The 16388-nt window shown below is 37.0% G+C and overlaps 1 protein-coding gene across 1 annotated transcript; it reads right to left on the bottom strand.

The window, feature by feature from the left end:
- Positions 1-421: 421 nt before the first annotated feature.
- LOC113402660 (major facilitator superfamily domain-containing protein 6) lies at positions 422-16221 on the bottom strand. Its single transcript, XM_064219823.1, has 10 exons — positions 15899-16221; positions 8714-8859; positions 7695-8307; positions 5798-5982; positions 4550-4686; positions 4231-4346; positions 3456-3574; positions 2066-2192; positions 1483-1626; positions 422-807 (listed from the first exon to the last, which is right to left on the bottom strand). Exons 1-10 carry the CDS (start codon positions 15960-15962, stop codon positions 674-676), a joined length of 1785 nt encoding a protein of 594 aa, XP_064075893.1. The 5' UTR covers positions 15963-16221; the 3' UTR covers positions 422-673.
- Positions 16222-16388: the final 167 nt, after the last annotated feature.

The following is a 16388-nucleotide window of genomic DNA, read 5'->3' on the forward strand; positions in this document are numbered from 1 at the left end:
AGTGGCCACGCATTAAGGGCGCCACGCCGATAATGGTCTCTTATAAACCTTTTTTGGGGGACGTTTGTTGCGTTTAAGACGGGCTGACTGTATCTCTCAGACATACATCCTCTCAACGGCAGAACAATTTATTAGCATAACAAGTTATTGAGTTAATGTAAAAACTGTCATATACAATATACCCAAAGTATTTGAATTTAATGAATACGTATTTTTTATCAAGTCATTAGGTATTTAAATGATGATAATTATAAAAAAAAAAGTCTTCGTTTAAAAATAGCAACAGCTCACTCGGGGGCGAGGGGGTTTGCAGCGTTTTCCACCACGCTGTTCAATGATAATTGGAGTATCTCCATCAGATTTTTTTTTCTATTGTTAATAAAATAGCCATATTGGTCCTTCATTGACCCCCCCCCTCCCCTCCATCATTAGACATAATACTACCTAAATTACATATCGTCTTAGCCTTTAAAACATTTCCCTTGTATTTTACATTTATCTTTCTCGTATTTCGATGCAAAATATAGCACAATTACAATATGGCATTAGACATACGCCATAATAAACATAACACCCACTTTAGCTACGCAGTCGGTTTAATACAATCAAAAAAATCACAATCTTTTTTAATGTAACAATACAAAGTATAAAATAAACTAATGACTAAATAAGGTTACCTGTTTCCGCTTTTGTGGTTGACGTCGGTGAGTGGTACCACCGTGTCTCGATAGATGGCGCTGCTCAAGTTCTGTTCCTGTGGTAGCATCTTCTCGACCTCCGGCGTTGGCACTTCGATTTGTTTTTGTTCTGTGAATTGAAAATTAAATAGGATCGACATTTATTTTCCAAAAGAATTATATTAAACTAGTTCTTGCTTGTGATTTCGCTCGCATTTTAGGGAGGGGGGGGGGGAGGTATTTCGCGTCGTCCGGTTTTAGCGATAAAAAATTAGCCTAAGGGGCTCGTTGGAGTCCAAGCTTGGTTCATATAAAATTTAATCCAATTCGATTCACCGGTTTGACCATGAAAGAGCAACAGACAGACAGATGAACAGAGACATGACATTGTACGTATATTTTCGAATGTGATATATTTCTAAGAAATAACTGATATATTTATCAAAGAAGGCTATAAAATAGCCATCAGACTGTACAACCAATCAGATTCCTACGAATTTACGAAAATTACCGCAGAGTTTATTTGAAACTATACTTAAGGCCATAAGCAAATGATTTGTACATGGTAGTAAATATCTACCAAAAGGGCCCCAAATTCTAGGGTGCCCAGGGCCCCAGCATAGCTTGAGACCGCTCTGAATGTATGTTCGTGAAGAACCAGCAAGAAATTCAGTAGTTACTCAGCAGGTTCTTTTATCATTGACGAACGTATGGTTAATATTTCATACAGTCCCAATATAGGTGGTGACCACTTACCATCAGATGACCGGTTTGAAACAAATCTAATCATCATCAATTAAAATACCTTTATCGTTTCTCGTGACGAACGCGAACAGCAGCGCGTGAGCGGCCGCGGCCGCCAAAGCGAACGCGGACAGCACCCTGAACGACCCCCTGCCGCCGGAGTAGTTGTAGAGCTGCCCTCCCACTAGGGAGCCGAGCGCGAAGCCTGGCGAAATAAATACAAGATAGATAGATAATGTTTAGTTTTCTGTGGTCTTGACAGATACTTTTGTTCTTTTTTTTTTTTTTTTTATTGTGTTAATGTATGATTATTCGATTTAATTTATTATCTTTATATTTACTGTAATTTATTAATTTTTGATTATTATATAAAATAGCGCCAGACTGCATTGATATATAACTGTTACGAGCGTGCCGTGTACAAATGCTTAGGAATGTAATCAAGCTGTGTAATCTAGTGCATGATTTGATTGTATTCTGTTTGTATACCTATGAATAAATAAATACATTTTAAATTGTGATTCTTGGCAGTGCATCGCCAAAACAAATATACGTGACGTAATACGGCACGAGGCGTCCGCCATATTGAATCGTCGACTCAACGACCAAGCGACGGGCACGTAGGATTCCGTCGAGGCGCTCACCGAGCCCGTCGTCCATGCCGGCGACGATGCCCTGCACGGTGGCGGAGTACCCGTCGGGCGCCACGTGCGCCGCGTAGCCCACGATGGCGGAGTAGCACAGCGCGTACGTCGGGCCTTGCATTATGCCCTGACCACACAGACACGATCGTTAAAAGGCTATTCAACGGAGATACGACCTTGACTTTAGACACTACAACTGTTTTCCGTTCTAAACTCGACGGTACCGTATCAACGACCTTCACAAAAATATCTCGGACACGGTGACAGACCTCAAGACAGGCAAGACTTAAGATTCTAGCGTTCGAGTGCGTGCAAAGACACAGGCGCACTCCCTATTCACTGTCGCTCATAATCCGATGAGACGGTGAATCCGACACGACCAGAAATACTCCAGATGCAGCAACAAGTGTTCGTGTACAGGAACTGAATCAGCCCTCGAGACACATACGAGCATTGCTCGGTGTGCGATCCATGCAAATATGGACTTTAACTTAAGTGTAGAGACCTTAAAATCCTCTACCCCATGTCAAACGGTTAGAATCGTATCTCTATAATTAGTACCGTTAGCAGTCGTCCTCCTGCCCTTATCCCAATTTTACTCGGGGTCGGCGCAGCATGTCTTCTTCCACACTTCTCTGTCGGACGTCATCTCACAAGTAACATTCTTTCTAACCATGTCGTCTTTCACACAATCCATCCATCATTGCTTTATGGCTAGCGACGCCATAGACAATATTCATCTTTGCCTTCAATTAGTCACCAATTCAACAAAGTAATCATATGCAATAAAACTGAGCTTATTAATAATTGTCATTTTACAGAAATCAATATTAATAAACTGTAACTGAATATCAAAAAAAAAAAATCTTTAGTATTAGTTATTTAACGGTGTTGTAAGCACTAAAAATTGGATATACGTTGACAACATTATTAATAATGGCAACACTGAGAAAATATTTATTTATTAATGACTAGCTGAGCTCGCGGCTTCAGTCGGTTTATAGCGAAAATGCTAAATGAAAAATTACCCTCGAGGGCTGAAAAAAAGGTTCAAGTATGATCCGCACGAAGTTTCATCAAAAACGATTCAGTAACCGTGAAATCTTAACCAACAGACAGAGTTACTTACACATTTACAATATTAGTATAATTTAAGTATAATTAATTATAGTTAAAACTCTATGTATTTCTCATAAAATGATACTTGATATGGTACCTACACCATAATTATAATTTACAAATAATCTCCAACGGAATCAGGGTTTCTGGAAGAGATCTCTTGTTAGAGATAAGTTATCCTTTGTACACGTCTTTTGTCTATGTAATTGTCTATATATTTGTTGGTACATAAATAAATAAAAATTAGATTTAGTTTTATTAAAAATGTTACCTCGATAAAGACGAGATGCCAGGGATGCTGGATGAACGAGATGAGGACCAATCGCACGCTGTAGCAAAAGAGACAGAACGTGATCGTCGTCCCGTAGCCCCAGCGTTTGATTATTTTACCTGAAATCAAATACATTTGTCAAAAGATACAACGTCTACGCATCCCACTGGTGGGCTAAGGCCTCCTTTCCTTATGAGATTTGGAGATTATTCGACGCTGTTCCAATGCGTGCTAGTGGATATCCATGTGGAAGAATTTCACTGTAATTAGACAGATGCAGGTTTCCTCGCGATGTCTTCCTTCACCGAGCACGAGATATATGGATAGATAGACTGGGTTTGCATCCGCAATCATCGTTCAAATGCAAGCGTTCTAACCACAGGGCCGTCTCGGCTTTAACATTATTACCCAGGAATCGAACCCAGGAGCTTGCGATCTGTAATAAACTAACCACTAAAGCCAACGAACCAATAACTCAAAGATAGATAAATTATATAGGCGGACGAGCCAATGGACCACCTGATGGTAAGTGGTCACCACCGTCCATAGACAATGGCGCCGGATAAAATATTCACCATTCCTTAAATGGAACACAAGAATACTAAGTCCAACTGTTTGGCGGTAGAATATCTGGTGGTACCTACCCAGACGGGCTTGCACGAAGCCCTGCCGCCAACTGAAAGTATAGCCTAGTAGGTATTTTTCAACAAAGTAGTTGACTCACTGCGTATGCCATTGACGTGACAAGGGACAAATATATATTAAGGGGTTTCACCAGAGAAGAAGAAGAACACCAGCTCCCCGATGAAGCTCTGCGCCGCGACCACGACGCCTTCGATCAGCTTGATCTTCGCTACCGAGTCCGTTTCCTCGGCAAGCTCCTCGAGGAACCTCGGGGAAACAAGATTACATTCGGCAAAGTCTACGTAGTGGAAGATTTATTTTTTTTTATTGACTCTTCTATCGCTAACCTTAGAGTGAGACTACAAAGGCCACCCGGTCTTAAATGATCACCATGCATAGACGACCAGAAAGCCCTTAAAACCTCAATGAACCAAACTGTTGACGTTAAATGTCACCACAAAACCACTCACCAGAACATGTAATAAATAATGAAGCTGTCGAACGTCCCGGCTACCACCGCGAACGTTATGAACACCAGCACTCTCGGTATCCTCAGCACCTTCCTCAGGGCCTTCCCTGAATCGTCTGGACTCGACAATGATGGTAGCTTGACGGTCATAGGAAAAGGCCATTATTAGCTAAAATGTATTTCTCGTAGCGAATAAAAATCTGTTATTAAATAAATAAATATAAATAAATATTGGACAACATCACATACATTACTCTGATCCCAATGTAAGTAGCCAAAGCACTTGTGTTATGGAATATCAGAAGAAACGACGGCACCGCAAACGCCCAGACCCAAGATAACATAGAAAACTAATTAACTTTTTCTACATCGACTCGGCCGGGAATCCAACCCGGGACCTCGGAGTGGCGTACCCATGAAAACCGGTGTACACACTACTCGACCACGGAGGTCGTCAAATGTCAAATGTTATCGAAATAAATAAATGAAATTGAGGTGTTTATAATTTCAAAAAACCGACCAATTGCGAGTCGGACTCGCGCACGAAGGGTTCCGTACCGTCTATAGAAACGGCAAAAAATCATGTCTGTTGTCTGGTTACACCTTTAAATATTTATTTTATTCTGTTTATTAGTATTTTTGTTATAGCGGCAGCAGAAATACGTCTGTGCAAATTTCAGGTGACTAAATATTCAAGAGACAGACGGACAGCAGGTAATACCGTTTTATCACTTGGATACGGAACTCTAAAAAACAGACTACTTAAATGAATATAAGTCATAAACTGCGAGTTATTTTGTACAGATAATATTTTTTTTGATTTTCGTCTGTACGTTTGTGTAAACTTTCAACGGGTTAAATTAAAAATACAGCCTTGGCTTAAAGTATTAGGCGCCCCAGACAAATGCACAATTAATGTTTACCAATTGAACAATGAATAAATGCTTATCTTAGGTGCCCTTAAGCGAGCATCCATTTGTTATGGTCACAAAACACATGGTGACTGAAAACAAAGGATTTGGCTTTTTGCGTAATTATCAGTCAATGTTTGGTCACTTGAAACAAGCTTTCAATTCTAACAGTGAATTAAATTGACGCGTGATTTACTTAAAAATGCCGAAACGAAGTGAAATTAGTTTAGAAAATCGAGTAACAATATTTTTTCCATGAACAAGTCGCAAATACAAATCGCTAAGTTAGCGAAACGTTCACGTAAATAAAATATCCACAAGTACCGAATCAAACTTACATTAAGTCTTCTACACGCGCCCAGATCAATTAAAGTAGCTATTATAGCAATGACGAAAGCCGGGGTGAAGTCCTTGTGTTTGTCGGACAACGCGTCAACCAACCAGCCCCCCAAGAGCGCCGTTATGCCGTAGCCCGCTGTGCCCCACGCTCTCTGTGCCCCGTATCTCGAACCGCGCTCGGGGCCTGACCACAAATTAAATACATAAAGTTTTTAATTGCAATAAAAATAAAATCATTATTATAAATGTGATTTCTTCATCTATCAAATCAAAATACACACATGTCCATCGGCGTACAATAAACTCACAATAATATAAATATATACGTACAGTCGGGGTAAGAAAAGTTACGTCACCTTAAGGTCTATTTTCGTGTGCTCAGTATGAGCGATTTTATTTATTTATTTATTTATTTATTTAGTGTACAGGGCACAAACAGTGAAATAATTACAATAAAATAAAAAATATAAAACAATTCTTAAACCAAAACAGTTTCCATTTATAAATTAATCATAAGTAATTACAAAACAAGACATTTTTTATATTTAATAGGTGCATGAAATTATATAATTTAATTTAATATAAATTTAATTTTTAAATCAAGAAAAGATAATTTAATAATAAATAATCAAATTATAATTAATTAATTAAAAATGCACGAGTAAATTAAGGCTCTTCAGAGTATATTTCTTTTACTTGTAGTTTGAACTTTTTAAGGGAGAGATGAAATATATCACATTCAATAAATGTTTTATTGTACTGTTTAGATGATCTATTAATAAATGCATTTGCTGCATATTTAGTCTTTGTCAATGGAATATCAAAAATAGATTTGTTATTATGCGATAACCTGCTTTACCGATTGAGTCTGACATATCGCGTCGCAACACTATTTTGAACCCAGTTAACATACTATGTTAGTTTAATCCTATGTGCAGTTTTCTGTTTAATGCTTTTGTTTCAAAATATGCTAAGAGCTTACGACTCGATAAAGGAATGAATTTGAAAACCGACGAAGGTTTTCTCACTCTGACTGTACATACATACGTCACTGTGTAATAATATCTACACACATGCAACCTTTACGAGACTCACTTGAAAAATTCACAATTTAAACTTGTAATAAAATATAACAAGACGTGAAGTTGTCTATATCTAGCGACTCGACACTTGATTGGCGGTTAAGCGAGCAACTTCACCGCGTAGTTTCCATGTCTGCGCGCGCGCATCACAAAGATTCACTCTTAACTGCGCTTAAGCGCCAAAAGCATTATTAGTACCGTTAGCCACCGAGTTTCTGTAGATATACCTTATTATCAAGCCCGCCCATCTTCCGTTCATTGAACGGAACAGGCTGATGTCCTTCGAGTCGCTGGTTAGTTAGTTTAACAAAAAAAAAAAAAACACCCGCTAAGTTTCTTTCGCCGGTTCTTCTCAGGTCAGGGTGTTTCCTATTCCGAACCGGCGTTAGTGCTTAATTTGACTATCAATAAGTAAGTGTTATGCTTCTATATTGAATACAGGAATTTGGGTTTGAGTTAATTGACTGGGCTGTTTAGTAAAAACCTTAATTTAACTAGTTGATTGTGACATATATATTTACTTGGGGGTAGGGTGTATGCAAGCCCGCTGGGTAGGTACCAAGAACACATATATTCTACCACCACGCGGCAAGCCTAAGGGTTGTGTTCCAGTTTGAAGGATAAGTGAGCCAGTATACGAGGCACAAGGGACGCCATAACTCAGTTCTCAAGATTGATGGCACAATGATGATGTGTGAATCGTTATAATTTCTAACGGTAATATTTATATCTATATGTGTCTATGGGCAATGGGGACCACTTATCGTAAAGTGGCATTGGCAGTCTACCTGCCTGTTATAAAAAAAAAACTCACCCAAAACATCGAAGCACACAGCGTCTCCTATACAGTTGGCAACATTAAAAGCAACCGTCCCGACACACATCAGCACGACAAACGCCCAAAACGTCGTCGTCATATAAAAACTGCCCTGCGATTCGATCGTTTTCGGTACTTTCATATCTCCATCCTTCTCTGACACATCCACGGAATTTGCTTTCGAACTTCCGACCTCTCTTTCACTCCTATTCTTATTAAACTCTAACGATTCTTCGTAGCACAGGAGGTTGCAATCGTTTTTCGGTATACATATCAACTCTCCTTGTCTTATTTCGTCTAAACTCATATCTAAGAGCGTGCAAGATATATTTCTCGTGTCCGTGTACATCGTGTTTATGAACGTCGAATTCGACAGATAAACTTGAAAATTATTATCTGTGGTACAGTTCCAATGACATATATATCTGTCCAAGATGGCGTCTGTGTTGTTTCTGTACGTTTTGACGTAGACCGTGTCGTTTAATTTGTAGACTGATTCGAGGAGCGGTTCCGGTTTTTCTATTTCCTCAGGCATGGGTAGGAACCAAAGGCCACAATAGGATCCTGTCATAAATATGATTAACAAGATGAACACCAGTTTTCTTTTACTCTGAAACATGAAAAAAATGCTGTCATTTTTATACATGGTATGATCCCCATCAGATAAGGTACTCATTCACCCACTCATCTCACCAGCACATATTTCACCGTCAATAAGCAATTCTTCGTAGTATTGTATTCCGGTTTGAGCCAAAGAGGAGTGAGCCAACGTTAATACAGGCACAAGGGACATCTTAGTTTCCAAGTTTTGTGCATTGAAAACATTGCAAATGTTTGTGGGTGGTGGTGACCACTTACCATTAAGCGTCCTATTCGCCAGTCCACCTACATATCTACCATCAACCAACCACTACCATCAAATGAACAAAAAAACGAAAGTCGCTTAATAAACAGAGACAAAAATACATTGAACAGTTTTGTCCATGATATCTAAATGATGTATAAATTGCACTTACCGGCCAAAAGTCAACGACGTAGCCGAACAGGGGCTTCGCGACCGCCCACAGCAGGGGCAGAACCGCCGTAACGAGCCCCATAACCGCCGGGGACACCCCCAGTTGCCGACCGAAGACATTCATTTGTGGTAACAAAGGACCGAGGGCTGGAAATCAAAACATTATTATAAATATATATTTAAGTGTGACCGACGGTTTCATATGACTTTTTTTATGTACTACTAGATTCCAGCCGCGTGTGGGGTAGGGGGGAGCGGTGCATGTATTACGGATAAAATGTAACCTAATGTCTATTCCAATATTTGTTTGGAATAGGCTGTATGTACCATTCCAGTCTATAATCTATCTCTGTGCTCAATTTCATCCAGATTGATATGTTTGACATTCAATGAAGAAATTATCGAAACATACATATATCACATCACACGGATACAAAAAAGGTCTATATACAACTTTTATATTCGAGAAAAAATATGAAAGAAAAATTATTTTTTTACGAAAGTTGAAATTCCTGGACTTTCTCTACTACAATATGTATGTATTATACATGTAAACCTACCTCCTGGATCACTCTGTGTATTGATGGAAACCGCATTAAAATCCGTTGCATAGTTTAAAAGATCTAAGTGAACAGACGGCGGACGATGAAACGACTTTGTATTATTCGAGTATGATTGGAAAGAAGCGCTGTAAGAAATATTAAAAACGAACTAAACTCGCATCTTCCCTCATCTTGAATTCAGTTCGGATGAAAATGTTTCAAAAACTTTGAATCAACCCCGTATATACCAATATTTACTGCAACAGCTTAACGGACAGACAGATAAGAGTTACTTTCGTATTTATAAAATTAGTTCAGATTCCTCTCGCCAATGCGCCATCGAACTTGGGAACTAACATGTCATGTCCCTGTTAAACTGGCTCGCTCAGCCTTCAATCCAGAACTCAATGATACTAAATATTGCTGCTTGGCGGTTAAAACCTGTTAGATATAAAAAATTGCAGTGTCTGTTTGCAATATTAAAACAACCGCTTTTTACTAAATGCATATGTATTTACACGGTTCATATACCGAAACGCCATTTTTACAATTTTTGTCTGTCTGTCTGTATCTCTGAAACGGCTGGACCGATTCTGATAGGACTTTCACCGGCATATAATAAGGAATAACTTAAACTACTTTTATTTTAGAATTATGTATAAAATACTCATAATGTCACGCTGCAACGTCCAAATACTGTTCAGTGCCCTCGCGCGTCCACCACTCCGCCGTCACGTCGGATGCCACCAACCACCCACCAACGACTTAATATCACAAAAGCTGCCTACATACAGAATTAATGAGTTATAGTTAAATTTGTGCAATGAACAATAACTTTTTGTTAAATTCAAACGCGCACGAAGTAGCGGGCACAGCTAGATTAACATAAATCAAAATGCAGCACGTGACGGAATCAACGGATGAAAGATGTACTGAGTATGATATCATTGTTTACTACTTCGAACGCTAGGCCATATTAATTCTACCATATTAACGGATTTAATAAGCCTTACGTTTCATTTCATACAATTAACTTGGTGAATAAATCTTTTCTTGAAGTCCTGTAGTGTTATTTTATTGATATGACACACTGGAAACAGATACACCATTTGATAGGTCCCACTGGTTGACTTAGACCTGCTCACCATTTGAGGAGAAGCTTTGGAAGTTCTATACTACGCTCCAATGGTTGAAGTTGGACATTTTGAAGACTTTCAACTACCTATAAAATTTGACTGCCTGTATGGTCTTGGGGCTCGACGTTAGGCCGACGTTAGGCCGCAGATCCTGAAGCCCTCGGTTCATAATCCATGTCGGGCCGATAAAAAGTTATCGGTTTTATCTATCGATAACTTCTCAGTGACAAGACCAAAGTCTGGAAGTTGGAAGTCTACACTCCCGCGCCTCGGAAAGCTCGTAAAACAATTGAATTCGTGCCTGAACTCTTTCTGGTCGTGTCGGATTTGCCTCATCGGATTACAAGAGAGACCATATGTTTGCGCACACATTTGTGAATAATATGTCTTGTGCAGTTGGCTGGTCTTCCTTGAAATTGGCCGCTGTAACCGAAATCGGTCAGGACATAATAACATTAATATCTTTGACAGACGTTGTGTTCCGGTTTGAAGGGTGATTGAGTCACTAAGGATGGTGAGGAGTCATTGATGTAAGGAATGTTTAAACTTAATATTTCTTACAGTGCCGATATTTAGGCTCGACGGTGTAACTACCTTAACTCAGCAAATATAATTCATTTTATTGTTTAATACCCAACGAGATTGGACGTGTTTAACATTATGTAACTTGCCTTGTCTAGCCATATAATTATGTTATCTAATTGAATGCTTAACAGATTATTGTTATCGTTACGATAACGACTTTAATCTCCATTATTAGATGACACCATCGTATACTAAAACCGTAATGACGACTTTATCTGCGAATGTTATTTAGGTACGATTAAAAATATACGATGTCTCCTTCTTTCGAATGTGAAATCAGTTATGTTAGAAAGAGATCAATATCATTTTAACTTTCATAACTGTAAAAGTATATAATGTCATCTATGGGATCCCAGGAGAGTTATTGATCGACTTGACAGGACACGTAATAAAGTCATTCTGAAGTATATTCACTTGAAGGTTACAAATGACTTTGGGATCAGTATTTAGCCAGTTTTAACTGCCCCATGTAATTGCACTTGGGGCATTCGGTGCCAGTGCCCCGGGCGGCAAAAGGAGGATGAGAAAAATGATCTCCACCATCAAGCGTCATCGAAAATTCTTTTCTTGGCTTCCAAAATATGAATAATTAAATAATATATACCTATAGAAAATTTTCTGCTAAAATTCAGTCATTTTATTTATTTCACAATTGTACATCAACACTTTATGTAAAATTTCGGTAAAAGTGCGGCATTTTTAACTTTGATTTTTGTATTTAACTAACATAACTGTATTTTTAGATATTGAAAAAGAGTAACTACTGAGTTTCTTGCCGGTTCTTCTCGGTACAATCTACATTCCGAAACGGTGATAGATTTACTTAAAATAGTTTAAGTTTTAAGTTTAAGTGCTTCGTGATACGTTGATGGTGTAACTTTTCCAATAAATAAATTAAATATAAATCTTAGTAGTTACTCTTTTTCAGCACTTCAATTACAGAGTGTATGTCAATCGACTACAGTTATGACGATCGAGCCGATTCCCGGCCGAGTCGATGTAGAAAAAGTTCATTAGTTTTGTTGTCTTGGGTCTGGGTGTTTGCGGCACCGTCGTTACTTCTGATTTTCCATAACACGAGTGCTTTAGCTACTTACATTGGGATCAGAGTAATGTATGTGATGTTGTCCAATATTCATTTATTATTTATTTAAATATATCTTGCCTAGAAAACCACAACCGCTAAGTCCACGCCTCTTTAACCGTAGCACAATCTTGTATCGAGTCATGTTCCTTATTTATCAGTGAAGCGGTTATTTTGACATGAGATTTAAATAGATTAATAGGTCGAGTTAAAAATAACTGAAATCTTATTATAGAAATCGAATACGCGTCAATAATTATAATGATCAACCGTTGGCCACTAAATACACGCACACTAGTAAAGTACTATGACGTTTGACGAGTGTCAAGATTAGCTGTCACGCACACCAAGAAGCCGAGATGGCCCAGTGGTTAGAACGCGTGCATCTTAACCGATGATTTCGGGTTCAAACCCAGGCAGGCACCACTGAATTTTCATGTGCTTAATTTGTGTTTATAATTCATCTCGTACTCGGTGGTGAAGGAAAACATCGTGAGGAAACCTGCATGTGTCTAATTTCAACGAAATTCTGCCACATGTTTATTACACTAACCCGCATTGGAGCAGCGTGGTGGAATATGCTCCAAATCTTCCCCTCAAAGGGAGAGGCCTTAGGGCAGCAGTGGAAAATTTACAGGCTGCTAATGTACAATTGATAAATCTTAACGAACTTTTTAAATTTGGAGTTATATTTTCTGGTATCCTATTCGTAAGTCTACGATATACGGCATACACGAACGACTTTTTCTAGACGGTTATAAGAATAAGTGCATTATGAGTATTCTCTGATCTCAGGAACAAGCTTAATCTTGTTTTTTTTTTCGTTATCATATTGATAAGACGAACGATATACTTTGTTAATGGTATGTTTATGATACTGAAGCTGCACTAAGTCAACTTTATATGTTCCACGAGGTTTATAACTCACATCGTAAAAAACAAGGCGAACGAAGTACGGGATATCATAGTGAAGTAATAAAAGCTGATACAGAGTCAAAGGTTCTCGTGTACTCTTGAACGGAAAGTTCTGGAACTAAATTATCTTATCTTTGATAAAACGTTCCCTCTTTTTAAGAATATTTGCAACTGCTAGTGGTATTCCTAGTTTCTCACAACTGAACATACCCTGACCCTTATACCCATAAGGGTCAGGGTATGGATTGGAAGTACAATTGCCAACGTACTTCTCCACCGGTAGTGCCAAACGGCCTTTTAAAACTGGAGTTGGTACATTTTTTTTTGTTATTGTTTTAAAAATTGTACTTGCTAGGTACCCACTCATCATATATTCAGCCGCCAAGCAGCAATACTTGGTATTGTTGTGATCCGGTTTGTAGGGTGAGCCAGTGTAATCACACAAGGGACATAACATCTCAGTTCCCAAGGTTGGTTGCGCATTGGCGAAGTAAGGAATAGTTTATATTTCGAACAGCGTCAATGTCTGTGGGCGATGCTGACCAATCTTACATAAAAAATAAAATAAAAAATAATTTCAGTCCTTCAATTGGTGGGTATACAATTCTTCTACATCAGTGATAAAATCAAATAATAGGAAAATTAAATATTAATATAAATTATAATTAGAAAAAAAATATTGATAATTAATATTTCATAATGGATTCTCAATTAAGCAAAGACAGACCCCTATCCTTTTTTAAATCTACCTCTACCTGGATACATTAAATGTTCTCGTGCGAAAATTGCAGGCTAAAATATACAGCATTAAAGACCGATCCTTATATACCCTACATAAGATTCAAAATGGTATAAATTGATAAATTGCGATGTTAAGTGCGAAATGACAGGGGGGATAGACAATTTGGAGCCTTGACCTTATCATGTCATGATAATAAGGTAAGGCTGATTGCACATTGGGAGAAATACACGCAGAACTTATCCCATACATTATTTTATACATCCTCACTAATATTACAAGCGAAAGCAAGTTTGTTACGATTTTGATTTTACGTATTAACTACGCAAACGACTAACGTGGTATTATTTTAAAACGTACCGTACTAGAGACGCTCGGCATCTGACACCTGTCAATGTCAAATTTTATAAAGCATATTTTGATATGATATCGTCTAGTCAAATTGAGTGTATATATTTTATTAAATATAGTTTAGAATATTAACAATTACTTTTTAATATACCTCATTGTTAACTCTTAATGTTTATGTTCTTCTAGGTTAAGGATTAACGAGGAAATTAACTAATATACTAGTCTTTAAAATTTAATTGACTTTGTTATCTCAACCGTACCCATCAATCTCATTTGTGTCTATTACATCCTACGTGACATTGGCGAAACAATCTGTGCCCTGTCGGCACAACTAAAAGCCATTCAACTATGAATTGAATGATTTCGTCAGGGTAGACCCTGTTCCGTACATTTACAGTGTGCCTTCGACTTTATGAAAGAACTATATGCATAGGGCAGACTATATGGAGTCTAGATTGGTTTATTGGGTTCTATGACCATATTTTTTGTCTGATCTACTAGGTTTGCACAACTATTGTGTTGGACATCTAACGAATATACATAAAACTTATACCAGAACATAAAGCTTATTTCAGAGGTTTTAAGAAGCTGAATGTTGCTATTTCACTTGCTTTAAACTTAACCCATTGTCATGACATGCATTTTTATATTCCTGAGTTATATCGAATAAAGAAGTACAAGCCAAGAAGGCCAACTGAGAGCACCTACATCTTGACCGACTCACAGGTTCAAACCCAGACAAGCACCACTGAAGTTACGTGTGCTTAATTTGTGTTTATAATTCATCTTGTGCCGTAGAATTGTTAAAAAAAATCTAGAAACAACCTATTCTTAGATCTATACTTATATATTCCATATTTAGAGGTAAGATTTGTTTGTTTTCAATTAATCTCTGAAACTAATGTTCCAATTTTTAATATGGGTTAGTTGGTAGGAATTTACAGTATTCCTGATTGCTTGAGGGTGGGTATAAATTATATTTATTTCATATCCTTACATTTATTAATAAATTACAACCATGCAAAGCCGGACTAGGTCACTAGTACATTTTTTATTTTATTTTTTTTATTTTTACTTTATTAGGGAAACAAACAGTACAAGTCATTCTTAAAGCTAAAGCATAAAAATTAGCACATATACCAGTAAAGTTTCCACTTGTAACTAAAAACATAATAAGAGCAGAACAAAATTAATTATAATGTCTAATATAACAATAATAAGAAAAAACAAACCTATGAAAAAAGGGCAAATTTGAGAAAAAACAAATAAAAGATCTAGGCTTTATGGTTCTAGCACAAATTTCCTGAAGTTAGCAACTGATTCTGTAAATATATCAATACTGGAAAATTTAGTGTTATATTCATTACAGACTCTATATATAAAAGAATTTCGTGCATTATTTGTCTTTAATAAGGGCAAATGATGATGGGCATACATGATGCATAGAATAAATATAATCTTGCTATTCTATTCTCTCTTATCTAACTACATAAAGTCTTTAAGTATCATAAACAACAATGGGGTGATCTTTATTATATTACAAAAGGATCACAGACTATTAAAAATGTTTAAACAATCGCTTTCAGTTGTAAGTACCAATAAAAACATAATGAAAACAAAATGTTTGTTTTTCATTATTTAATCAAAGCCTTTGTTTAAATTTTAATAGATAATGTTTGTAATATGATACTTTTTACAACTTTTAATTGAAATATAATAATATAACAAATACATTTTAACTTATTTTTACGTTATTTAAGTTACAACATTTCATAGATTGCGTGTGAAATAATTACTAAATAGTAAATGTATTTAATAATTTTAATGTACTCACCAGCGAAGAAAAAGAAAAAATGTATCTTAATAGGTAAGAGTCCTTTGTCTATTTTAAATTTCATCTTGAAGTTTTTTTTATCACAACACAGTAACACTTCGAAACGACAAAAAAATAATTCCCATATATATTTAATTCATTTCATATGGAAAAGGTCAACAACCGCTCATCAAGTTTGTGGCGAAGGCTAAACTCATTCGACTGCTTTCTATTCTCATGTCGTTTAAATAATACGCCCGGAGATCGCGACGATTAATTTAAATACTGATAGTGGTGTTTATTTATACACTCACAGCGATAATGGTTATAGTACGCAATTTGATTTGTTATGAAAAGTGACAGATAGTGTAACATTGCCAGTGTCGTAATTTTATAAATATAATACACATTTACATTATTTGTATTCCTACTTTTACGTATTTGAATTATTATACGAATAATTAAAAATATTTTGTAATTTTTGTATTGTTGTAACTTCGTCATAGTTTTT

This window comes from Vanessa tameamea, chromosome 29, assembly GCF_037043105.1.
Source record: "Vanessa tameamea isolate UH-Manoa-2023 chromosome 29, ilVanTame1 primary haplotype, whole genome shotgun sequence".
NCBI lineage: Eukaryota > Metazoa > Arthropoda > Insecta > Lepidoptera > Nymphalidae > Vanessa > Vanessa tameamea.

Bases quoted from the DNA above. Each gene is read 5' to 3' on its own strand.
- LOC113402660 (XM_064219823.1), bottom strand. From the start codon at position 15,962: ATGAAATTTAAAATAGACAAAGGACTCTTACCTATTAAGATACATTTT. The intron at 8,860-15,898 runs GTGAGTACATTA...TTTGATTTCCAG, and splicing joins TTTTTTCTTTTTCTTCGCTG to CCCTCGGTCCTTTGTTACCA. The intron at 4,347-4,549 runs GTGAGTGGTTTT...TGTTTCCCCGAG, and splicing joins ATTATTTATTACATGTTCTG to GTTCCTCGAGGAGCTTGCCG.